At 45.6% G+C, this 27599-nt stretch overlaps 1 protein-coding gene across 2 annotated transcripts in view; it reads right to left on the reverse strand.

Annotated features, from left to right (window-relative positions):
* Positions 1-27599, reverse strand: part of ITGB5 (integrin subunit beta 5) — a 110145-nt gene that overhangs the window by 62287 nt on the left and 20259 nt on the right. For both annotated transcript variants that reach the window (XM_082625143.1, XM_082625142.1), the window contains exons 4-5: positions 17088-17337; positions 5754-5922 (exon numbers count right to left, since the gene is read on the reverse strand). In XM_082625143.1, the coding sequence (XP_082481269.1) occupies positions 5754-5922; positions 17088-17337 (419 nt within the window). The remainder of the gene's footprint in view (positions 1-5753; positions 5923-17087; positions 17338-27599) is intronic.

Here is a 27599-nt window from a genome sequence, read left to right on the forward strand (position 1 = left end):
CTCCCGTTGCGGAACACAGGCTCCGGACTCGCAGGCTCAGCGGCCATGGCTCACAGGCCCAGCCGCTCCACGGCATGTGGGATCCTCCCGGACCGGGGCACGAACCCGTGTGCCCTGCATCGGCAGGCAGACTCTCAACCACTGTGCCACCAGGGAAGCCCATGAAAACTCTTTTTTAAAAATCTGTCTGTGGTTCAACTTAAGAAGGGCAAAAATGTCAATAGTCCTTTCCTTAGGGAAAAGAAATCTCGGCCCATGACTCAGGATTTCAACATTCATCTAGAGCCCAAGCCCTAACAACATGCAGTAGAACATGTCTGACGTAGACTCTATGCAAGTCCAATCTGAACTAAAGAAAAACGTTTGTATATATGAGGCTGAACCATATGAGTTTTCTATTTTTGTAGGAGAAACTATCAATGGTCAAATATTAAATTTCATTGATAGTCACATGTCCATAATTTCACATGGTTCCATTTAATGTTTACCAATGAGTTGTTCTATTTCCTTTCTAGTGGATCTGAAAGCTCAAATCAAATCCGTGTGGATGGGGACTTTTTCTCATCTTTTTAAAATTTTCTTCACCATACCTGCCACTGAGCACTTACTGGGCACACAATAAACATTCCTGAGCTGGAAAGCAGAACCAGCAGCTGTGAGCAGGGCAGTGAAGCCTACAGCACAGCCCACGGGCAGAAGGCAGAACACGGACATGTCCCCTCCAGGGACTAAAACAGTCGAGTGATTCAAAAGTACACAATAAACCACAACCATGTGCAAAATAGAAAACCAGGGAGAACCTTTACCACCTCCCACAAAAGCACTGCCCGGTCATGGGCGGAGCGCCTGCATGCCCACCCACAGCCCCACAGCCTCCGGGGGGCTACAGGGAAATCCAATACTTCACGGGCTTCACGAAGACGCTGAGCCAGAGGAAGAGCAAGCAGGGTGGGTTGCATTAAGCCCCAGAAACTGTGGTGCGACTTGCTGGCACAAACGGTTCACACATGCCGAGACAGATAACCCAGACTGCATGAACAAAGGACTTACGGGGGGCATCCCCTCGGGGGGCATGAAGGCGTTAGGGGCCGCTGCCTTCCTTGAGGAAAGAAAGGCAGTTTTCTACGTTGCTCAATTCATGCGTGGAAAAATGACAAGTCTCAGGTCTAAAAGAAATCAGGCAACAAGTCGGAAGAAGCCAAATCAACTCCAGGGGAGGCTGGGCAGAGTGAAAACCTCACACAGCTAAGCCTGCCTCCAGGAATGGGGAATTCTCCACCCTCTCCTGGTATCTGCAGCAGCCCCTACCTGGCCTGGAGCTCAAGCCTGAACCAGGAGAGACAAAAAGCAAAATCAAGGGCTCTGGGCAAAGGGGCACAATGCTGTGACAAGTCCTTTGTGAAAAGGAGCACGGACCAGCACAGCTGGAGGGCATCCTGGACCTCCTCCCCTCCAGCCCCGCCTCCCTGCAGCCTCCAGATGAGCACTCAGGCCGTCACAGAGCCGGTGAGTAGCAGAAGAGCCAGAGCTTGAATCGGGACAACAGGACTCTAAGTCCTCTCTGCTCTGCACAGCACGGTCGCTACTTCCCAAAGCACCTGGCACAGCGTAATAGACAGGGCTTGGGCTTTAGAATCAACTGGATCTGGTTCAAATCCTGGCTCCACCCCTTTCCAACAGTACGTAGCGTGAGCCCTGTGACACTCAGTTTCCTCTCCTGTAAACTGGGGACAAGTACCACCAATACACTGAAGGACTGCTGTGAGAATCAGAGATAGTGTCTACCAACGAGCTGGAGCACGGATGACAGTAACGCAAGGGCAGCCATCATTTGGTCTCCGGAGGCCCACAGAGTCTGCATTCCTGCAGAAAGTCTTGTTGGAGGAAGCTGTTCCTCCGGCCTCTCTGGGGACGTGGTCGCCATTTGAGATTAGGATGGTCTCGCCAGCCAAGGAATAAAGGGCCCAAGCCACGCCAAGACCTTTTACTCAGCAATGCAAATTTACTTTGTTTGCTTTGAGACTTACTTATCCACCTATTTCTGAGGACACACACTGCTTTAAAAACTTAATAAATAATGCAAAATTAGATAATCAAGATTAAAACAGAAAGGATAAGAAGGATAAATGTTAGGGGGCTAGAAGATGAGGCCAAAAGGGAAACAGGCTGGGTTGCAGGGATCTGATTTTTCTGTCTGACGGGAGAAAGCAGCCCATAGAAGCCGTGTGGCCAGGACGTACCCAGCCAGGCTTAACTTTGCAGGGAACTTCTTTAACCTGAGAGCCATGGAAAGCAGCAAAGCCATGACTGACAACTCAGAGCTCCTGGACCACCCCGCCCTCTGTCTTCCCAGGGCACCAGCTCTCCCTATTTTGGGAGAACAGGAAAGCAGCCAAGGTTCCAGTCTGAACCACTCATCACACTTCCACCTATACATTTTCAGAATAAACAACTTAGATTCAACTTCTAGAAAAGTCCCAGGAGAGCAATAAAAGCGGTAATGGGAGAAACTATTATTCAGACCAAGAAAAAGTATAAACAAGTTTAATAATAGGTTTCGAGGTAAAGATAAGAAATTATGGGTCACAGCATTCCTCATCCCAACCCAGGCCGGTACAGCATTGGGGAAAATGCCTGCATTGGTGACAGAGGGGTTCCTTAGCTGTGGATACTCTTCGATGGCCTCTCCTAACAATGTGACCTGCTGGGGGGAAAGATGGCAACTCAAAACTTCCACTCGTGGAAGCAGTTTTACTTCCTAAATCGAATCCTAAGTAGAAACAGACTGTTCCCTTCTTTTTGCAAAAAGCAGCTTTCCAAGAAATGTAAAGTTGGCCTTGGGGGTGGGATTTAAGACCAGTCATGTGAGCATTCCATACCCCTAAGTCCCTAAAGTTGGTAACTAACAGTCCACCCCAGGGAAACCAGAGTGAGACTGAAATCAGAACAAAGAGCCTCCTGTGGGCTATGAAACAGGCCTGTTATCAGCTCCGTCTCCAGGGCATGGGGTCAAAGGAAGCCGAGCGTGCACTGCTGCCGGGGCTACCCAGCCAGCTCCTGCCTGCATGAGACGCCTCTCCAACTGCAGAGATTACAGGCCTGCTGGCTCTGTCACATTCAGTTTTCAGGATTAAGAGGAAGGGCCTTTAATCTGGGCAAATCAGGAGAAGGCAGAAAATTCAGTCAACAAAGTAAGGCATGCTTAGGGCTTTTAAAAAAACTTTAAAAATCTAATTATCATTGAAACAAATGATATCTGGGATTTACTTCAAATAATGGGGAATACAATGGTTAGGAAGGCAAATGAAACAAGATTGGCTACAAATTGGTAACTGTCCAAGATGGACCATGGGTACATGGGATTTTCTTTCACTATTCTCTCTACTTCTATATGCTTGAAATGTTCCGTTACAAATTTTAAAAATCATACGTTATTTATTGTGAAAATTTAAGTAAATAGAAAATAACACAAAGAAGAAAATAAAAACCACACCTAATCCTATCACCAGAGACAACTGCTGTTAACACTTTGGTCTATTTATTTCCAGTCTTTTCCATATTTTTCTTTCTTTTGTTTGCAAAATAGGGTCATACATCTATGCTGTTTTATCACTTGCTTTCCTTTCCTCTCTTAATTTATCTTAAGTATTATTCAAGTGCTCAAATATTCTTTTAGGGTGTGATTGTTATAGCCTTTCATCAATAGACAGGCCATAATCTATTTCCAATATTTAGCGACTATAAATAAGGCTGTGGTTAACCAGGAAGATGACGTTATAAATAGGTGATTCCAAGTGAGAAAGAAATTGCTTGATAGGTACCCAAACACACACTGACAGCACAAAGGAAAAGAAATGGTGAGGAGAAAAGCTGGGATCTCATCGACTGCATAATTCCAAGCAATTAGTAACTTTCCAGGGACACCCCATGACAAAGACCAAGGTGGGGAATAAGAAAAAATGCCACAAGATATAAAACTGAAACACACACTAAAATCCCTCTCAGCCAACACTAATTCATAACCAGGTGTGGGCACTGACTTTAAGAAATCTGCTAGCATCTGCTTTGAAGCACTCGAGTCTTGAAATACTGAGTTTTCAAAGGGAAGGATATTTTCATGGGTCTGGGATGGCACAGGAAGGCTCTGTGGGCAAAAGAGCGAATCAAACGGCTTCTCATGGACCACCGTGCCTCAAGCATTCCATCATGCCATTCTGATTCATCTAATTAAACAGAATTAATATAACTGGACAGTGCGTAGGCTTGTCACTGGGTTCTTCCCCTCAAGCCTTAAAGACAATTTCCTCCCCCGGAAAGAAAACCCACAATATTCCCAAGATGGGGAGATAAGAGGGATCTCGTGTTTTCCCTGCACTATTTGCTCCTGCCAAGAGTGGATCTGGCAGGATGTCCCTGAATATAATACCCCATACAATCAATAATCTGAATGCCAGTCAAAAAGATAATTTTTCTTTCTGAAGTAAATCCATAAACTGTCTATTCTGTGATGCACTTGAAAGATTCAGAGAGCTGAACACATTTCTAGCTGTGTCCCACCTGGCTTTCTTGGGCTGCTACGAAGCATCAGGGGCCTCTGAATCAAACCATTCTGCTCTAGCCAGCGGCTGGGCAGGGGCCACTCTGCAGCCGTCCTGGGTAGGGGGCCACTGTGAGACCGTCCTCTCTGGGGTGGCCCCAAGGACACAGGGACGGGCAGAAAGGCAGTGGGACCAAGAAGAGGACTGAGGAAGCTGTGCTTTCTTCATATCTTTCTTTCCCCTTATCTCTCCTGTCTCCTTTCGGTTTTTTATTTCGGAAAGGACAACCGTGGCTCTCTTAACATTCTGTCGAGGACCAAGAGGAGGAAAAGTGAATCTGTGACATACTGAACACAGGCTCTCTGAGGTCAGACATGCGGCCTCTCCAAACTGAGTTCTAACCTCCTTTTACCCAGCCCTCCCCCAGATATGAGCATCCCAACCACCGCCCTGTTGCTGAGCCCACCAAAATGGTCAAGAAAGCATTACCAATTATGCATAGTATATGATGACCACTATGGAAAAAAATGTTAAAGTATGTGCTAGAATAGCAAATTCAAGAGTGATATTTATTTTTATCTTTTGTTATTGTTATTGGGCTGTTTTGACATAGAAAATTATGTTAAGAATAAGTTATTACCAACATCCCATTTACATATTTCGCTGAGACTGGAACATCTCAAAGCATGAGTTCATTTCTGACCTAAGTCTGTGTCCTCCCCTCTGGATTCACATATCACAGAGAAACACGAGAAAAACAAACAAACAGAAACAAAACCCAAGATGACAAGCAATCGCTGGATTCCCCAACAGAGCACTCTTTTAACGTTTACCAAAATTGGGCCATAAAATTCTACAAGATTCTATGCATATGGCTTGACCTTTTCTTCCCCCTGCTCCCTGTCCCAAAAAGAAGCAAAAGAGCCAAATAAAGAAAAGCAGAACAGCTGTCTGCTGGCAAAGACAACATCCCATTGTACACAGCCACACCCTGACACAGACACACACCAGCCCTAGGCCATCCCTGCAGTCCAGCTGGTTTGACTTCTGTAGATTTTCCCAAGGGCCCACTGAGCTCACCCTCTGATGCAAGAGTGGACAGGAGCCACAGGCTGCGGTGGCTCAAAATCTGCAGGCAGGGCCAACGCACGTCACCCACACCGACACCTCTTCGTTGACCTTCCACGCAGGGACAGAGCCCGAAGGGAAGGTTACCTTGCAGACGGCCGCCTGGAGCACTGCGTCAAAGCCGCCCTCGGGGGCGTCGCGGTTCCGGGACACCCTCTGCTTCCGAACTTCCTCGTTGAAGCTGTCCACTCTGTCTGTGAGAGGCAGCAGGTGGCGGAACCCAAAGGAGGGGACGCAGTTTGGGAATAGCTTGTAACTAGAGAGAAAGAGGAGAGGAGTCACTTTTCCTTCATTGTCCCCAAATCTTAAACAACCAAGTACTCTGTGCATTTACTGAGTGCCTTAACGGCACCAATGAATACTCAGCACCTACCACGCACCCCTGGGACAGACACAGTGGGGGAGCACGGAGAAATAACATAGTCCCTACTCTCCAAACACAAGCCCTAAACTGCAGGCGAGACGGCACATACCAGGCTGTAAGTGACTGAAATGGACAAATGGGGCGTAGGAAGTAGAGGTTAACAGTGGGCTTCCGCAGTCGGAGGAAGATGTCACGGAGGCGCCCTGACGTGGGCCTTGGAAGATGCAAGCGCCTGGTGGACAGGCACCGCAGCCTGGGCGGCACCGAGGGGGAGCAAGGCTCTTACAGGCTGAGGAAGGCGGGCAATGTCGAGTGAGGGCAGCGTGAGCAGAGCGACTCGACGAAACCAGCTTCTTACATGGACTCAGCTGCTGCCACGTGACAAAGGATCCCGTAACCCCTGCGTGGGCTCCCCCTCAGAGACCACCAGGACGTGCTGGCAACCGAGCAAACCCTAAATGCAACAGGAGTGAAAACGTCCTGTTTCTTCGTTCATTTATAAATATTGGAATGATAAAGCATCAGCTCTCCTAGACACAAAGAGAAATCACTTAGAAGCAAACCATCTTCGAATGGAAAATTCTACCTGGAAATCTAGAAAGAGGGAAGTACTGCACCTCAATAGGAGGTTAATGCCATGTCTTTCTCCTGGATATTGGGTGTTCTCATCTCCAGTTTGCAGTAGAGATGGCCCCATTCCTGGAGGAAGTTAGAGCCCAATCACATCTGCAGGAGTTTCACTTGGATATATAAACCAATGAAATAGAAAGAGGGGCCTTACGTTGTTTCCAAAAAGGTTCACTGGGTAAAAGGGGAGAGGGAAGAGCAAATGCAAGGGCCCTGGGGCAGAAGGGAGCACAGAGAGCCCAAGGGCAGAGGGAGGCCAGTTAGACTGCAGTGCAGGGAACAAGGGCAAAGGTGGGCTATGAGGAGGCTGGGGAGGCAAGCTGGACCAGACTGTGCAGGTCTGTGTCCATGTTAAGGAAGCCTCTCTTTCAGAACTAAGATAGAAAACAAACACCAACAGAGAGGCATGAGAGGAAGGCTTCGTTACCTACCCAATTCAAGCCGTGTGCGTGGGAAGGGAAACAGGCTTAGCAACTCCTAGCAGCTCCTGCCTAACTGCCATCAGGAAGGGCCGCTGGGGCAGGTCTGAGAAGCTCCCCTCCTCCCCGAGAGAGGCAACCTTGGGCTTTCTAAGAGGCTCTCTCATCCCCTCTAAGGGCCTCCGGTACCTGCTCCTCAGTCACTCGCAGTAAGCCGCCTCTGCAGGGTCAAGCCCACTGCCATGATGGCCACGGTGCCTCCGGACAGGGAGAGCTGAGAGAAGCTGCTGTCCCCACTTGCCGTTCCTTTGTTTCACTCCCTCCTCCTTCCCCCAAAATCTTCACCCACCCCTTGTGTTTGCACAGGTCAGGCTCTTCTGTAACCCATGCCTCTGGGCCACCCCAACTTTCTATTCTTCCCAAACTTTTCATTCTCATCTCAGTTCCCCATAAAGACAAAGGTCATGGGGCCTCCCTGGTGGCGCAGTAGGTTGAGAGTCCGCCTGCCGATGCAGGGGATACGGGTTCGTGCCCCGGTCTGGGAGGATCCCATATGCCGCGGAGCGGCTGGGCCCGTGAGCCATGGCCGCTGGGCCTGTGCATCCGGAGCCTGTGCTCCGCAACGGGGGAGGCCACAACAGTGAGAGGCCCGCATACCGCAAAAAAAAAAAAAAAAAAGACAAAGGTCATGGAAATTGCATTCCCAGCTGGAAGCAGGAAGTGAGCTGAGGTCCCATCATAGTGATCTGACAAATACATGGGCCCAGGAGGAAGGAAATGTACACAAACTCTCACTCCCCTCCCTTGCCCTCTGAGCAACTTGACCCTCTGTGCTGTGCTGGTCCATGGCTGCGGACTTCAGGTGTTTACTGTCTCGGATGACGGGGTCGGTTGAGGAAGCGAGAAGAGGCACAAAACGATGACTGCTCTTCAGTGAGAAAACCAGAAAAGCTGTGAAAAGCTCAGCTACATTAGTTCAGCATTTTTTACCTCTTCCCTTCCTGCAAAGGGGAATAAGTAGATATATTTTTACTGTGGAGAATTACTATTAATAATCAGGAACTAGAAAATGTGTTTGCCACAGAGAAGACTTCATTGCAGAGAATTTATTATAACCAAACCAGAATCACCTCTTAGTGAGAGGGAAACATCTCTGTCACACAGGCTCTGTTGAATGTCTCCGTAGTCTCTGGAAAACAACGTCAACTGTGACTAATTTAACCCCTGGAAGAGCTGTCTGAGCGACCTGAAGATCTGGGTGTTTGAGGGTCTCATGCCAGGAAGCCCTCTCACCCCCAACTGTGTCTGTGCCATAGGACCCCAGTTTAGGGCCTACTAAATCTTTACTAGATTAAGAATTATGAACCAGGAAGATGAATAAAATATATATGCTTAAAGAGCCTGGGGGAGCATGTGTGTATAAAAAGTGAATCCTATTTGCAGATGCTAGATGTAGGCAAATCCAAAAAAACAATCTAATGCTTCAGGACAATATTGTGGACCATGGAGCTGACAGGAAAAGACTTCCCCTCTTCCTCTAAACAAAGAGAACTGCTGGGTAAAAATCTAATCTTCAAAAATGTTAATATGTAGCCAAGACTGGAAGCTTAGCAGGGAAATCCCAGGTGCCAGGAACCGAGAGAAAAGCATTGCACAAATGAACGGGACTTAAACTAGGTGGGAAGTGAGCAGGGATCTCGTGGCAAAGGGGTCCCCCACCCCCCCCACCCTAGCGTGCTGGGGCCTGACAAAGGTCTGGGGCTTGGGGCCAGGTTCTAACAGGGACAGATGATGGACCTCAGGCCAGCGCAGGGCTGAGCACTGGAACAGGGCTCTCTGCATAAAGCTGAGTGTTACAAAGAGCTGCCCTGTCACTAAAATCAAACCCAGAAAAATTCCAGCCACTGGCCTGGGAGAGAAGCAAGGAAGATGCACTCTGGGCTCATGGAGAGATGAATCACCCATAAAGATTGTAACTCCAGGCCTAAACAAGTCAGAATTCATTACTTTTACAAGGAAGGAACCCCCCTGCTGAGAAATAAACAGAACTAGTCCCACAGTGAAACCCAGAGGATCCTAGCATCAGGGAACAGAAAACCACCCTGCAGGGAAGTCAGTACCCCTGGGGCACATGGTCCCCTAATGGAAAACAACCTCTGATGAAGAGGAGCTAATGAAAAAGTTAGAGACCCCATGAGAAATAAACTACCATGAAGGAATATCAGCAAATTCAACCAACTGCAGGATCTGCAGTTCAAGAAACAGACAACAAAATTATCTAAAGTACATTAAAACAAAGATATTTAAAACATTCAAGGAGAAGGACAAAATACCAAAGACTAGAATGGGATATTATTAGGAAGAAAAAAAAATCAGAAGGCTATGAAAAAATAGTATGAAAAACAGAAGTCTAAAAGAAAGAACCAAATAAAAAATATTGTCACTCAGATTCAAAAATGAAACTTCAGTGTATAGATTTTAAAAATTGAAGAACAAGGTACTGCCACAAAAACCAAAATATAGATCAAAGGAACAGGATAGAAAACCCAGAAATAAACCCATGCACCTATGGTCAATTAATCTATGACAAATGAGGCAAGACTATATAATGGAGGAAAGATAGTCTCTTCAATAAATGGTGCTGGGAAAACTGGACAGCTGTATTAAAAATATGAAATTAGAACATTCTTGGGACTTCCCTGGTGGCGCAGTGGTTAAGAATCCACCTGCCAATGCAGGGGACACAGGTTTGAGCCCTGGTCCAGGAAGATCCCACATGCCGCAGAGCAACTAAGCCTGTGCGCCACAACTACTGAGCCTGCGCTCTAGAGCCCACAAGCCACAACTACTGAGCCCGCGCGCCACAACTACTGAAGCCTGCACGCCTAGAGCCCGTGCTCCGCAACAAGAGAAGCCACCACAATGAGAAGCCTGTGCACCGCAACAAAGAGTAGCCCCTGCTCGCCACAACTAGAGAAAGCCCGCATGCAGCAACAAAGACCCAACACAGCCAAAAATAAATAAATAAAGACTTATTTTTTTAAAAACATTCTTTAATACCATACACAAAAATAAACTCAAAATGGATTAAAGACCTAAATGTAAGACCAGATACTATAAAACTCTTAGCGGAAAACATAGGCACAACACTCTGACATAAATTGCAGCAATATCTTTCTCAAGCCATCTCCTAGAGTAAGGGAAATAAAAATAAACAAATGGGACCTAATTAAACTCAAAAGCTTTTGCAAAGGAAACCATAAACAAGACGAAAAGACAACCTGCAGAATGGGAGAAAATATTTGCAAACGGTGCGACTGACAAAGGATTAGTCTCCAAAATTTACGAACAGCTCATGTGGCTCAATATCAAAATAAACAAACAACCCAATCAAAAAATGGACAGAAGACCTAAATAGACATTTCTCCAAAGAAGACATACAGATGGGCAAGAGACACATGAAAAGATGCTCAACATCACTAATTATTAGACAAACGCAAATCAAAACTACAATGAGGTATCACCTCACACCCGTCAGAATGGCCATCATCAAAAAAAATCTACAAACAATAAATGCTGGAGAGGGTGTGGAGAAAACGGAACCCTCCTACACTGTTGGTGTGAATGTAAATTGGTACAGCCACTATGGAGAACAGTAAGGAGATTCCTTAAAAAACTAAAAATAGAGCTACCATATGATCCAGCAATCCCACTCCTGGGCATATATCTGGAGAAAAACATGATTCAACAGGATGCATGCACCCCAATGTTCACTGCAGCGTTGTTTACAATAGCCAAGACGTGGAAGCAACCTAAATGTCCATCAACAGATGAAAAGATGTGGGAATTCCCTGGCAATCAGTGGTTAGGACTCTGCACTTCCACTTCAGGGTACACGGGTTCAATCCCTGGCTGGGGAACTAAGATCCCACAGGCTGCGTGGCGTGGCCAAAAAAAAAAAAAAAAGATGTGGTACATATATACAATGGAATGTTACTCAGCCATTAAAAAGAATGAAATAATGCCATTGCAGCAACATGGATGGACCTGGATATTATCATCCTAAGTGAAATAAGTCAGACAAAGACAAATATCATATGATATTGCTTATGTGTGGAATCTAGAAAAAAAAATGATACAAATGAACTTATTTACAAAACAGAAACAGACTCACGGACTTAAGAGAACTGAGCTTATGGTTACCAGGGGAGAAGGGTGGGGGGGGGGTGGGGATAGATTGGGAGTTTAGGATTGACATGTACACACTGCTATATTTAAAACAGATAACAAGGACCTACTGTATAACACAGGGAACTCTGCTCAATATTCTGTAAAAACCTAAATGGGAGAAGAATTTGAAAAAGAATAAGTACATGTATATGTATAATGGAATCACTTTGCTGTACACCTAAAACTAACACAACATTGTTAATTGACTATACTCCAATATAAATTTTTTTTAAATTGAAGAACAAAATGATAAACTGGAAGAAATTTTCTATTATGAAGCTAAGGGAAAGAAAGAGGTAGAAACTATGGGAGAAAAATTTAGAAACATGAAGTTTAGAATGAGAGGCCCCAACACTCACTTAGTAGCGTTAGAAAGAAAATGGAGAGAATTGGAGACAGGAGTCAGATGATGTCTGAAAATTTTCAAGAATAAAGCTATATCCTCAGATTAAACAAGCAGAGCAAGTTCTGAACAATGCAAATAAAAGTACTAAATCCAACCTAGCCACATTGGAATGCATATCGTTATAGGACATGAAAAGCACAGGGAAATATTCAAAGCCACCAAAGAGAAGGAAAACCATTAGATAGAAGACTTTTCATCAGCCACAGGACATGCCAGAAGACAATGAAATAATACCTTCAAGGGGGTGAAGGAGTACCATGACCTCTTGGAAGGAATACAAAGGGCAAGAAAAAATATAAATGATGAAGGATGAAATGTATTATCTCACTTGCAAAGATTTTTACATATGTATTTCTATTTTTTGTGTGCGTAGTGAGAACCCTTAAGATGTACTCTCTGAACAACTTTCAAGTATACAATTGTATATTTCAAGTCTAGTATCGTTGCCTATCACCACCATGCTGTACATTAGAGCTCCAGAATGCATTCATCTTATAACTGTAAGTTTGCACCCTTTGACCAACATTTCCCCCTTCCCCTGTCAATCACCACTCTACTGTCTGTTTCTATGAGCTTGGCCTTTTTAGACGCCACATATAAATGAGACATGGCATGTATGTCAGCAACAGCCTAATACCTCTAACAAAAGAAAAAGTGTTCAGAACCAGAAATAACAGGCCGGATTAATCCATCAAATCCTGTACCAGTGAATATCATGTGACTCTTCCCAGGAACACTGTTTCTATTACTCAGAATAGCAATTAAACAGTTCTTTAATCTGATGATTAAATTACTTTTTTTTCCTCTTCTTACGGCAGCCCTGGTACTACTTACTTCAGTTCTGGCATTTCTGGTTCATTCTAAGATGGGAGGGGATAAGTCTAGGATTTTGATCCTTTGGCCGAAACATCCGGAGCAGGAGGGACAAACCTCAAGAAAGCCCCACAAAAAACTGGTTCTCTTCTGAGATGTCCTGCACAGGTGGTTAAATCACTCCTCCTGACTCCCCCATCTCCCCAAAACTTCCCGGGGCTACTGCTGCTGCTTCCACACCACCACAGGAGAAAAACCTAACAGAAGGTACCATTGAGAGAGAACGCTGTCATTTTCTCTCCACATGAGCTGAAGGAAAAGCACAGATAAGGATCACAGACAGCAACTATGGAGCCAAGCATGGAACTCAAACTGAGACAGGAAGACAACAGGACAGCCATTTTGGAAAAGGACCAAGGAAACGACCTGGAGAAAGCGGGCTTGACAGGCCAGAAAAACAGCACCTAAAAGCTTGGGCTTCTGAGACAACAACCAGAGACTCACAGGAGTAAAAGATTAGCTCTATCTCTGTTCCATTGACGTCTGTACATGGTTCCCAAAGGACAAAAGAGGAACTATAAATCCGCCACCTAGCACAATTGCCAAACTCCCAGTTTTAGCAGGAAGCAGGCCCCCAGATGAAAACTGCTGACTGCGGGTACATAGACCCCAGACTGCTTGAAACCTGAAGGTTGATGATGCTCCAAACTTCACCTCCATGCCAACCAATCCAAGAACTGAGCACAAGCTGCTCAGGCACCCTGTGGCCTCCTCCCTCACACTGCCTTTAAAACCCCTTCCCAGAAAGTCCTCGGGGAATTGACACTCTTTTCCACCTCCTCCCTTATGCACAAGCTATCCTTTCAATAAAAAGCTTCGTTTGCCTAAGAGTCTTGTGGGAGCAATATTCGTTTCTATGGTATTGCTGTCCAAGAATCTGGAGAGGGCCCGATAACAGAACCAACGAGGCAGCCCAGCTGGGAGACGAGAGGGAGTGGTAGGGACTGTGGCAGCCAAACAACATGTGGGACAAGGCTGACTTTACTAGACCTCTTAGTTTTCTGAGAAAACCTAAAATCCTGGCTATTCTTTGTTAAATCTTTTATTTTTAACTGTTGGTAACTAATTCACAGTGCCATTAAAACTGAGGAAAGCTAACAAAGCACATGTACAGGCTGAATCAGGAACAGAAACAGCCTGATTACATCCCCCCCACTTGCTCTGTTCTCCTCTGGGAACCATGGGGAATCTCTGAGGATACCCAGGCAACCACACAGAGTCCACTGCCTGGATGCGGGAGATACATCTCAGCCTGCTCACTGAGCCATGCAGCGACTCCCCTTTTGTGCTGCCCAGCTTAGGGAAGAGAGATCTGTATAACTCAGACCTGACGTTTCCTTCCAAACTCCCATTCTTTCACCGGATTTCCTGTCTCCCAAGCAGCTTGTCAGTGTGCCTTGTACTCACTGTCAAAACTTCTACTGTCTGCAGTTGGTTCTGCCTTCTAGGGCTTGGAGAAGTAGCTCTGAATAAGGAGAGTGTAATAACCTTGAATAGTCATTCAATGCTGAGGGCCCCGAGCCAGTCCTTCATCCTCTGCCAGCCTCCAATGTAGCATCTAACAGTTCACCGATGGTCCCCAGAAGAATCAAAGTAGAGACACGCCCTGTCTCTCAGGAGACAGGACCAACCAGAGAGCAGAGGTGAAAAGTAGCAGACAGAATCACTATTCCGGATGAACTGAAAAAATGTTGGGTTAAGATGCTGTTGCTCCTGGTAAGTAGCAGAACTCCAACAAAAAGACATGTGGCACTGGGATGCAGCTGAAAAGGGGCCTTGGGGACAGGACCAAAGTGACAATAATGCCAGCAGCTACCTATGGCCAGGAGGAATCTAAACCCAGCAAGTGAGGACACCTAGTGCCTCTCTGTGGCTAAGGAACTTAGAATCTCATTTGTATCTAAATTTTTTTCTTATCTTATTGTTTTTTCCACTGTTGTGTCATTGCAATCCCGGGGAAGATCTAAGTTAGCTTCTAGGAGTGTGTACAGAAGGGTCAGGAAGGATTCAGAACATACAAAAACAGCATAAATACCACCTCACCCCCACCCCCCAGTCCAACCCAGAATTGGGAACTGCTGAGGCTGCCAAAGGGGAGACAAGAAATTAGACAGGCTCAGGGGCTTACGAGCAGCCCTCTTCCCCTCAGGGGCAGCCAAGGAGACAAAGAATCAAAAATGACATCACAAGATGCCCAAATCCCTGAGTCACCACTTGAAGAAGAGCCACCACAGAAAGTAGCTCCCATCAGATTTTGTACAAGCAAGAAATAAATTTTCATTGTGTTGAGCCACTGAGATCTGGGGATTGCTTGTTACTGCAGCATAGCCTAACATTACCCTTAGGCGAGTGCCTAGAAGGGCGGGTGGTTTTGGAATGGGTATTATTACTCAAACTCAAGGAAAGCCTCTGGGTGGCAGTGTGATTTGGATGGGGAAAAAATAAGCATCGTATTAATGGAAACAGACTCTGGAAGTAGTTCAACCTGATTCATATTCCAAGTCTACCCCTTACTATTTGTGTAATCCTTCTAAGCCTCGGTTTCCTCATCTTTAAAATACAGCTCACCGGGACCTCCTTGGTGGCTCAGTGGTTAACAACCCGCCTGCCAGTGCAGGGGACACGGGTTCGATCCCTGGCCCAGGAAGATCCCACGTGCTGAGGAGCAATTAAGCCCGTGCGCCACAACTACTGAGCCTGCGTGCCTAGAGCCTGTGCTCCGCAACAAGAGAAGCCACTGCAACGAGAAGCCCGCGCACCTCAACGCAGACCCCACTCGCTGCAGCTAGAGATCCTGCGTGCAGCAACGAAGACCCAACGCAGCCCAAAATAAATTAACTTTAAAATAATAATAAAATAAATAAATAAAATAAAATACAGCTCACTTCTAGAGACCTCAAAAGATTGCTACGAGATTTAAATGGGATAATCCATATAAGGTATGAAGTGCAGTGGGTGCCTGACACTTAGTAAGAACGTAAGTCTTAGCTATTCCTCATCTAGCGATGCTTTGGGGCCTCACATGCCAAAGCCTAACCAAAGCTGAACATGGAAATGAGTCAAGAAAAAGTTGAAGGTTATCACTCGTTGTCACACTGCATAATCTTGCCATTTAAAAGAACACTTGAAAGCCCAGAAAGGAAACAAACCACCTTCACATAGGTTATATTGGGGAGCTGGAGGAAGTGACCCTCCACCTCCAATACACAAATGCACTAGGGCAGGGACCTATTCACCATCCCCTTTCCTCTTCCACTGCGCACAGCTAACCTAGTTCCCAGCCTCCCCGCTAGAACCCAGCTCTGTAGAGCAGAATGTAGGAGCAAAGGCCACTCTTTCCTGGTCCATAGGATCCTCCTATGAGCAATCCTCCAGGCATGATGACCTTACAAGCCACATGTGAACCAATGGAGCCTGGGACCCTCACTGCTTAGAGGACAGGTGTCCACTGATCAGGAGACCCATTTGCACTTAGGTTAGCAGAAAATAAACTTCCTTCAAGTTTGAGTCATTACATACTTTCGGATTTGCTCACTGCAGTAGTTAGAAACTCTTGTTCTCTAATAATTTCTCAAAAATTTTCTTTTTAAAAATTTTTTTTTAATTTTTAAAATTTATTTATTTTGGGCTGCATTGGGTTTTTGTTGCTGTGCGTGGGCTTTCTCTAGTTGCTGCGAGTGGGGGGCTACTCTTCCTTGTGGTGTGCAGGCTTCTCATTGCAGTGGCTTCTCTTGTTGCAGAGCACGGGCTCTAGGCATGCGGGCTTCAGTAGTTGTGGCACGCAGGCTCTAGAGTACAGGCTCAGTAGTCGTGGCACGAGGGCTCAGTAGTCGTGGCACGCAGGCTCTACAGCGCAGGCTCAGCAGTTGTGGTGCCCGGGCATAGTTGCTCCACGGCATGTGGGATCTTCTCGGACCAGGGCTCGAACCCGTGTCCCCTGCATTGGCAGGCGGACTCTTAACCACTGCGCCACCAGGGAAGCCCTGTCGAATATTTTCTAATTCAAGTACTTATGTTGGGAAAAAAAAAAAAAATCACACCTACAAAGGGCAGGGTTTTCATTTTGTTGTGTCAAGGTAAGTTATAGTTATGGATATAAACAATAGGAACCGACTTGGATTCATTTATTCCAAACATCTCAGTCACTTCAAACAAGGAGATAGTTTAGGTTGTCTGCCTGCTCCCTCCCTGATCACCGGGGTCTATCACTTCCTGAGAACGCTCTCTAAAATCCATTAATGTAGAAAACAGTGCTGTGTCTGGCAGGTAGGAAAACAAATGAGCTATCATCATTGTATCTTTCTGCAACCTTGTAACAATTTATTTCTTCGCAGGCACAGGGAGGACAGAGCTGAATCATCCTTCATCAAATTTAACACCTCAGCCAGGTTCCCTCCCCGCACCCAGATATGACCTCCCTAGGCCTTTCTTTAGGCTCAGTCTTCCCGCTGACCCATTCCCCCATCCTTGAATACCCAACAGAAGGGCAGCTGGTCACTCACCCAATGCACGGGTTGGTCTGGTACCTTGGCGCCGTGTAGGAGAAAGGAGAGATGTTCTTGTCTACAAAAGACCCAAACCCCAAGCGGAAGTTGCTGGTGAGCTTCCTCATCTCCTCGGCAAGCTTGGTGCCCAGGCTCCGAATGTTGTCCAGGTCATCCTTCATGGACAGAGAGAGGTCCATCAGGTAGTACAAGTCCACTGGATAATCCTCCACCTGTCGAACCTGCAGCTGGAAGGTAGTCTTGTCACCTGTGCCAACCGAGAGACCGTGCATGTTAGAGGTCATTCAATTCGCTGGGGCTGAAGGGATGGGTTTTGCTTTCAAAGCTGGTCCACCTCTGACTTTTCTTTAGTGATTGTGTGCCTCTCAGAAGACATCTTTTTCACTCTGGAAACAGAATGACCGAAGGGAATATGGGTGCTGAGGATGCAGCTCTAGGTTCTCCTTTCACACACAGGCCTCAGCATTTTTTAAGGAAACTCTCTAAGAACGAATCTCCTTAGTCGTGTTCTGTTTTCTCAGCAAAAAGGACCCTTAGGTAATTGGTGGACAGTGAGCCAGACAATTCCACAGACACAAATTGGGTGAAGGTAGCCCACCAACAACATACCAACTTCAGAGAAAGGACTGGCCAAGACGGGAATGTGGCCAGGAGACTGTAAAGGTGTACGTGAAACAGAAAACAGGAAAGAAGTTAACGAAAGAAGGGTACAGACATGAGTAAGAACTGAGGTGGGGAAGAGAGATGTACAAGGCAAGGGAGACTGGGAAAACAAAGATGGTTACTTAAAATACCCCCAGAGGGCAAAAATGTTTATGCTTATGCCGGGCCACCTATTTCTATCTCCCTAGCCATTTATCAAACAATCGTATTTAGTTCTCCAGCATATCTGATATTACAGACACAAACCATTATTATCATAAATTATATGTATAAATATAGGAAGACATGTTCCAAATTTTAGCACCACCGAAAAGAAAAAGAAGAAAAAGAAAAGAAACACTACTAGATTTGCCTACAGCTACAAGAAAGAGAAAATAACTTTTGGTTCTGTAATAAGCAGTCAACAGCCAAAGGGAAAAGAAATTGATTCAGAGGAAAAGAACAAAGAAAAAAAAAGGCAGTTTCTGGCAGGCGTGGCCTCTGCAAGCCAGCCCCACATGGTGTGCAGAAAGGCCCAAACCAAGTCAGCGCAGTAACTGGAGGACGCGTGCCAGGATGATGATCCTTCCTCATTCAGAATCTCTAAAAAACACACTGTTCAGAAACAACTTCAAGTAGTGAAGTTTACCAGGTCATCCTATCTGCCCTCAGGCTTGTTAGCCTCTCAGAGGCACCAAGAGATGTCCTTGAACCCTTCGGAGAGAACTGTCCACACACATTTGAAATCTGGACGTCCTTTGTGTGTTCAAGGGTGCAATGGCGAAGGTGGCCTCGTCCCGCATGAAGGTCCACGCCTCATCTGCCCGCAGTCACGTCTCAGAGGAATCAATCTTTCACCTCAAGCTGACAACCAGCGAGCTGCAGCCTTCTTGAACTTGCGGGATAAGGAAGCCAGTGCTCCGTGCTCCCCGCACCTCCGCCCACCCCAGACGAGGCAAACTTACTTCATTAACAAGATCTCAGTCCAAGTTCCAGCTCTGCCCCTCAAGTAGCGGTGCAACCCGAGCCTCCATTTCCTTAACTGTAAACTGGCAGTAACAAGAGCGCTACAGCATGGAGGCTATGAAGCACACTCGTGTGGGAGGGAGTGTTCTGTAAGCAGTGAAGGCCTGCCCACGTGAAGTATGATTACTATAATTACCTTGGGAGTCTGAATGACAGAGCCAAGCCTGCTTCCCCTGACTTGTCCTTGCATGTGCTGCTCTCGCCTGATGATGGATGCCGTTTGGGTTGCCTGTTGGTACAAGCCTATTTTTAAAAGCCACTGGAGTCTGACTCAAACAGAGGAATGTTCGAGACTTCTTCCAGAATGAATTCCGGACTGCTACAGTATCTGTCTCTGGTTCCCATGTCCCTGCACAGGGCCCCTCCCATCCCTGGAGGCCACATCACAGTGGGGGAGGGGCGGGAGGGCCTGCGATCATGTCCCCTCTGTCCAATCCCATGACCTCTTTACAAGGTCTCCTGTATCCTGTTACCTGTGCCCTTCCCCCAAGTTCCCGGGTATACCTTCTTTAATCCAGAATCCACTTCCACCTTTTGGGGGATTATGAGCAATTACAGATGAACACTATAGGACCAGGAAACAGGGAACTAGCTTGGAGTCAGGGAGGCTGGAAGGCAACCATGCGAGGGAAGTGGACACTAGCCTCGGAAAGCAAGAGCTGGGCTGGAATCCAGACCTTGTCACCAAGAGCTCAAGACCTCAGGCTCCTTTAAACTTGCTGCTCAGTTTCTGGATCAGTAAAATGGGGAGGATGCTAATTATTGTGGGTACTGAGGAGACAGCATATATACACACCATACAAATGCTCCTACGCAAGAAAAACTTCGGCCTCAGTTCCCCTGAAAGTCAATTATTAAAGCAATTTCCTGTGGGGCTAAAAAGAGAGACAGAACATTCTGCCAAAAACTTGAGTGTGAATGGCTAACGGCCTTGGGTATTGTATTTAACTCCAAATTTTCCAGACATGAAGGCAAAGAGGGAAACAAGATGTGGTACATAGGTCTCTGTGTATACTAAGAGGTTATCTACTCTGAAGTAAGAAATCTCTTGTCATTAAATTCTAAGAGAAATTGATCACTAACACACACACACACACACACCTCCCCATAGGGAGGCTGCAAATGGTAAAAAAAAAAAAAAAAAAAAAAAAAATTTCTCTCCCAGTTTTCCAAGAAGGGAGGGGTATAAGAAAAGGGGGAATATCATTAATGTTCAGAATGAGGGTTTATGGCTACCTTACCTATGCTGGATTTTAAATGCTACAGACTCCTCAATGGGCCTTGGCAATAATGGAATGTTCTGTGAGTGTAATAGGGAAGAACCTTATTATTCTACTACAAGTTAATCACCAAAGGGATGTTGCCTATAAGCTTAAATTATACATACTGACCCAGCTCTGGGAACCCTGCCTCCCAGGTAATGAGCATTAAGCTAAAATACCTTTGTTTAGCTCACAGGAAACATCCTGACCAGGCCTACCTGTGATTAGCTGCAAGGAGGAAGAAATTAACACATCCCCTTCCAAGTCTGGCAGGAACCAGGCCCTTACCCGCTCTCCCCTGTTAGTATTAAAGAAGCCAGAATTCTAACCCAGGGAAGATGGTTCTTTGAAACGCTAGTCTACCATCTCCTCGGTCTGCTGACTTTCCCAATACAGTTGCTATTCCTTGCCCCAGCAACTCATCTCTCAATTTACTGGCCTACTGTGCGGTGAGCAGTACGAGCTTGGACTCAAGTTACATCAGCAGATTTTGGAGGGACTGACATTTCTAGACCAGTTCTCAGCGTGGGTGCTAAGCACGGGAATTAAGCTACAGTGCCGCAACTCCCCCACCGAGGGAGCCCCCATAGTTAGCTGACTGAAGGAGAAGCTGCTGCTGCACGCCAGGGGCGCCCTATGCCGGGAGAGGGTCTGGGGCACGTTCTCCAACTTTGGGTACACTTCCGGAACCATGCACACTCAACAATACCTCCAGCCAACCAGTTCTGCACCACCCGAGACTTTTTTTTTTTTTTTTTATCGTAACGACAATATTTCCTTTTTTTTTTTTCTAATTTATTTTTGGCTGTGTTGGGTCTTCGTTCCTGCGTGCGGGCTTTGCCTAGTTGCAGTGAGCAGGGGCTACTCCTCATTGCAGTGCATGGGCTTCTCATTGCAGTGGTTTCTCTTGTTGTGGAGCACGGGCTCTAGGCGTGCGGGCTTCAGTAGTTGCAGCACACGGGCTCAGTAGTTGTGGCTTGCGGGCTCTAGAGCACAGGCTCAGTAGTTGTGGCACACGGGCTCAGTTGCTCGCGGCAGGTGGGATCTTCCCGGACCAGGGATCGAACCCGTGTCCCCTGCATTGGCAGGCGGATTCTCAACCACTGTGCCACCAGGGAAGAAGACCCCACCCGAGACTTTCAACCAGTCGCCACCTCCCGTGAGTCCAGGAGAGTGAGAGCCGGGCTCGCCTTCACTGTGGGCACTTGATCTGTGCCAGTCTCTGGTGACACCACCCAGCCCACGTGTCCCCCTCCTCCCTCTCCATATAAGACCCCCTTACAGGGACTTCCCTGGTGGCGCAGTGGTTAAGAATCCGCACAGGGGACACGGGTTCGAGCTCTGGTCCAGGAAGATCCCACATGCCGTGGAGCAACTAAGCCCGTGAGCCACAACTACTGAGCCTGCACTCTAGAGCCCACGCGCCACAACTACTGAGCCCACGAGCCACAACTACTTAAGCCCATGCGCCTATAGCCCGTGCTCTGCAACAAAGAGAAGCCACCACAATGAGAAGCTCACGCACCACAATGAAGAGTAGCCCCTGCATGCTGCAACTAGGGAAAGCCCGCGTAAAGCAACGAAGACCCAATGCAGCCAAAAATAAATAAATAAATTTATTTAAAAGGAAAAAAAAAAAGACCCCCTTACAGGCTCATCTCCTCCTGTGGCTGCAGCCCTCCTGTCTGGAACCATCCCCCATAATCCCCGCCTCAGGACAAGCAGCAGGATCAGAGAAATAGGATAAAGCAAACCCCAAAGAAAAACTGATCAGGGACTTCCCCAGTGGGCCAGTGGTAAAGAAACCGCCTCACAATGCAGGGGACGCGAGTTCGATCCCTGGTTGGGGAACTAAGATCCCACATGCTGCGGGGCAATAAGCCCGTGTGCCACAACTACTGAGCTCGCGGGCCTCAGTTAGAGAGCCCGTGTGCCACAAACTACAGAGCCCAAGAGCTCTGGAGTCCACGTGCCACAGCTAGAGAGAAGCCCACACACAACGAAGAGCCTGCACACTGCAACGAAAGATCCTGCATGCCTCAAAGAAGATCCCACATGCTGCAACTAAGACCCTACGGAGCCAAATAAATACATATTTAAAAAAAAGAAGAAGAGAAAAGCTGATCACCTCACACCTGTGAGGAGGAAGCTTCTCCTGCAAGCAGCCCCTCCCACGTCCTGCTGGTTTTTCCTGTTTCCAATGCACCCAGCCCCAGCTGTATTTCGCAAAGAATTCCTGCCACTGCTGGGTTCCTAAGTGTAGATTCTCCCACCATAATCAATATCAACCAGCATTCCCTCTGAAATGTATTTTTAAGGTTTCTTCTGTCTTCCCTTCAATAAAAAGTGAAAAGTGAGCTTTTTCCTTAGGAACATATACCAGATGACAAACATTACCAGCAAATGAAAGTAGAGAATTCTATCAACAACTTTTGGGTTTTTTAAAATTGACTTTTGTTCAAATATTAAGACAAAGTAGTGTCTCAACAGATAAATACTCCTGCTATCCCCAATATAAGTAGTTTTTTGATTCCCTAGAATTATACTTCTGTGCTAGAAGTTGAAAGAAACATTAAAATCATCTATGTTAAAAATGGACTACAGCTGAACAGGGAATTAGGGGCCTAGTGCACAACTTAGAAGACTTATCATCCAGCTCTCTGTTCACTGCAGCGGAAGGCAATTAGTACCCAGAATTAAATCCAGACCCAGAACCAAAGAACTACCTCACCGGCCGCCCTGCTGTACCAAACACCACTCCCCACCTCAGAATTCTGACACTTAACAGATGGAACCATCAGAAGAGTTGCTGGCCTTCACAGTGTCTGACCCCAAGCAATTAGGGCTTGGCACTTCTAGTTTCCTTGAAAATAATCTTATCTTAGTTCAGGCTGCTGTAACAAGTACCATGGACTAAGTGGATTACAAACAACAGAAATTTATTTCTCACAGTTATAAAGGCTTAAGTCCAAGAACAGGCCAGCGTGGTCAGGTTCTGGTGAGAGCCCTCTTCTGGGTTTCATACTACGGACTTCTGGCCGAAGCGGGGAAGCACCCTCCAGGGTCTTGAGGGTTTTTGGGGTTTTGTTTTGATAGCACTAATCCCATTCATGAGGGCTCTGCCCCATGACCTCTCAAAGCCCCCCCCCCTTCATTTCCTAATACCATCACATTGGGAGTTAGTTAGAATTTCAACATATTCAGTCTATAGCAAAGCACTATCCATCCATCAAGTCTTTTTAAGTGTGCATTGTCAGTCTGGGTAGCAGAAGCAATACCTAAGTCAGGTACCTGCCATCTCCAATCAGAACGTGGGAGAGGGGCATAGATAAGGGCTGGCATGAAGCCCATATCAAAAGCAACCAATCACCTGTAGTTTAGTCAACAGTATGATACCCAGGTCAATTTCCTGGCTTTGATAACATGCTCTGGTTATGTAACATGTTATCATTGGGAAAAGCTGAGAAGGGTACACAAGAACTCTCTATTATTTTTGCAACTTCTTGCAACTCTAAAATTACTTCAAAATAAAACATTAAAAAAAATTTTTAAGCTACCAATCAGAGGTCATGTTTTAACAGGCTAAGGGATTGAGGCAAATAAAGACTTAAGTAAACCTTTTCTAACTGCTCCACCTCTAGCTTTTTACCATTTCAATATGCTTTAAAGTTTACGTCCTTTCTTAAGGATTTTATACCCTTTGTTAAGGTTTTTTTAAGATTGTTATCCTGACATACAGTTTCCAGGACTGGAAACAAAATGGAAAACATGATCTTGTGTTTATACAAAATCTTGCTTAAAGTTTGGCAGTTCCTGAAAACGTTAAACATAGAATCACCATATGATCCAGCAATTCCACTCCTAGCTATACAATCAAGATTATTGGAAACATATGTCCACACAAAAACGTGTACATAAATGTTCACTGCAGCATTAGTCTTAATTGTCCCAAAGTGGGAACAGCCCAAATATCTATCAACTAAAATGTGGTGTATCTATACATATACAATGGAACATTATTTGGCCATAAAAAGGAATGAAGTTCTGATACATGCTACAACAGCAATGAATCTTAAAAATATTTTGCTTAAGTGAAAGAAGCCAGACAGAAAAGACAACATATTATATGATTTAAATGAAAAGTCCAGAGTTAGCAAATCCTCAGAGATAGAAAATAGATTAGTGGATGTCAGGGGCTGAATATGACGTGGAGGCAGAGGATAAGGAGTGACTACTAACAGGTACAGGGTTCCTTTTCAGGGTGATGAAAATGTTCTGGAATTAGACAGTGGTGATGTTGCAAGTACACTACAAACCACTGGATTGTATACTTCAAAATGGTGAATTTTACAGTATGTGAATTATATCTCAATTTTAAAAAAACAAAGCAAAACAAAAAATTCTGCTTAAAGTAGAGGAAAAATTTTCTTTCTTTTTTTCCCAGGCTTATCCTGGAACAATTAACTTTGCCTTGGTGAAGTACCTCACATATTGTGCTGAAGCTTGTCCTTGACTAGTCTGGAATGAGGCTAGTAAAGTGCTACACTTCATTCAACAAATACCTATTATGAGGTATTGGGGAGCAGGGCAAAGGAGGAGACAGGAAAGCATTTCTAAAAATACACAATGGAAAAACCAATCGTTACATACCTGAATGCCTTCCTGAGTCACGGGGGCATTGCCCTGAAGTAAGTACCCGCTTGGTAAACTGAAAATGTTGTTAATTGCAACAGACCATTCTCCCCTTTCCCCAAAGAAATATCTGTAGTTTGACAGTCCTTCTCTTTATAATTACTGAAATTTTCAAAATTTTAAGAGGCATCATTGGCTTCAAGCGTTTCTATATTTGAGAAACATATTCACAAGGTTCTAGACCTCTAGGAATTCAGATTATCATCTGATCTCCTCCTAGTCTTCATCTCTACAAACTGAAACACCCTCACAGCTTGGGTGTGTCTTCACAGGGCAGCCAGTCCCTCCCTCACCTTGACCGCCACAGCAAAGGGCTCTCCATCACCGCACCTTCCGTAGGACCAGAACTGCACACAGCACTCGCATCGCGATTTTGTATAAACACAGGATCATGTTTCCCATTTATTTCCAATACTGGAAACTGAATCGTAATGCTTAGTGAGAGATTTGACTATACCGAATAAGACTGATTTCTTTCTTTAATTGAGTATACATTGAGCTTCATGCATAAATAAGCATTGTGCATAAACTTCATGAGAACTTTAAGAACTCTGCCCAAGGAGGGTGCCCTCACTCAAGTCACTTCTTTGGGGGCTGTTTTAAAAGCCAGTTGATAGGGCTTCCCTGGTGGCGCAGTGGTTGAGAGTCCGCATGCCGATGCAGGGGACGCGGGTTCGTGCCCCGGTCTGGGAAGATCCCACATGCCGCGGGGCGGCTGGGCCCGTGAGCCATGGCCACTGGGCCTGCGCGTCCAGAGCCTGTGCTCCGCAACGGGGGAGGCCACAACAGTGAGAGGCCCGCGTACCGCAAAAAAAAAAAAAAAAAAAAAAAAAAAGCCAGTTGATAAGTCAAAGCAAACAGTCTCTCTGCCTTAGAGCCACACCTGAATTCTGATTTTGAAAACTGGAACTGAAACTGTGACATCCCTGATTCTGTGTGACCTCCAACTCTTCCCTACATTAAATCTACCCTAAAGAATAAGGATTTGCCACCATGAAGAATGTTTCTTGGAGAGAGCACCACAGGCTCAGGGTAATTCTAGATGAGCAGTTCCAAAAATAAAAACCTCCCTCGATGATGACCCTCAAACTATAACTCTTCTGAAGGTGTTAATTTTGGTCCTTGTTTCCAAAAATTAAGTGAAAACAGTACACAATAATAAATACATTGTTAGTATATGAAAAATATGAACACATATTTGAAAATATGAACACAAAGACAGAAGATCTAGTAAGAATGAAAAACAGCATTAAAGTGAATGACTTCAAGAATTTTCTTCAAGTGACTGTTACACTGTTATGTTAAAAAGGAAAATACACCCTTGATGTTAATCATAACCATTCTTATCATACACTGTGTTCTGATACATTAATAGTCTACAACAACGCCTACGTCCCCTTCTAGGTCAGAGCCCTGGACCCTGAGCCTGACTCCACGTGGGGAGAAGCATTCATCTTCCCCCTGGAGGACACCATCGGACATTGGCTCTCAGAAAGCTTCCTCTTCTCTACCCACTCACACAGCTTTGTAAGGGCTCCCTTCTCTCTCTCAACTTGGAATCTCACTAAACAAAATGCAAAGTGTCCCTTCCAGTGAGATGACTTGTGAAAACAGTTACTTCAGCTAATCCCAGCACTAATCCCTGGGCCATCCAGTAGTTTATGCTGCTCTATGCCACTTATACCCTTCTTCTGTTTCTTATTTCCAAGACAATTCAATAAGCAAAATACAACAGTTCTCAAATACACAGTGACTCAGAGTTCTTTCTAACGACAACAAGAAGAACAGGCAATACTAAGAGCTTAAGACGTACAGAGCTGTGTTAGATCAATTTCTGAGACGTGAGAATCTCTATCCAAATCTAGACGTGGCTGACTCCAAAATCTGCATCTTTGGCCATTACTCTTTGAAAACAATAATTAAAAGTTCTTCAAGTGCATTTACACAAAAAGTCTCATTTAAGCCTCTGAACAGGGCTGTGAGGAATGAAGGTGACAAAGACCCTGAGATGCTAAGGAGTACAGCAGCTTGCCCAGGACCCAGAGCTAGGAACAGAGCCAGAACCAGAACCTAGGACGGCCAACTAGATCCCTCATCTTTCCACTGACCCAGCCGCCCTGAAGTCTAAACAAACCACCTGGAAATAGTTACTGCCAGTGGTTTCCTAGACAATGAGAAAGAAGAAAGGCTAAAAATCAATGGGATTTGGGAAAAAAGCTGCCTTCTCTCAACAATGTGATACTTTCTAATTGGGCCACATTCACTTCCTCCCTTGACATCGCAAGGGACCTAATATGTAGAATACAAAATGACAAAAGTGGTGAGCTAGAAAGCACCATGAGTTGTGCAACCACAAAGACTCAATATTGAGTCAGGTTCGCTGCTCTGACTGGGAGCCCTTGAGCACGCAGCTCCTCAGGTGTAAAGTTACATCAGCTACCTTCGGGTAGGTCAAGTAATAGGCACAGAGTAGGTGTGCAAAAACTGTCAGTTCCCTTATACCACAATCAGCTCCAGGGCTGGCAGAGGCTCCAGGGTCATAAAAAAAAAAAAAAAAAAAAAAAAAATCTCTACTCTGCAAGATCGTCCCTTCAGAACGCCACTGTTTGAAATGGAATTTGCTGACAGGAAAAAATACTTTCTCCTGGCAGTAGCATGTTCCCTGAGAAACTTGCATTAACTAGGGAGTAAACATACCAGCATCCTCCCACGAAAAACAAGAACATTATTCACAGTAGTCAAAAGGTGGAAACAATCCAGGAGTCCATCGATGGGTGAATGGATAAACAAAATGTGTCTATACGTACAATGGAGGATGATTCAGCTTGAAAAGGAAGGAAATTCTGACACGTGCTACATCATGGATGAACCTGGAGGATGCTACACT

This window comes from Mesoplodon mirus (assembly GCF_964341445.2).
Source record: "Mesoplodon mirus genome assembly, chromosome: 6".
Taxonomy (NCBI): Eukaryota; Metazoa; Chordata; class Mammalia; order Artiodactyla; family Ziphiidae; genus Mesoplodon; species Mesoplodon mirus.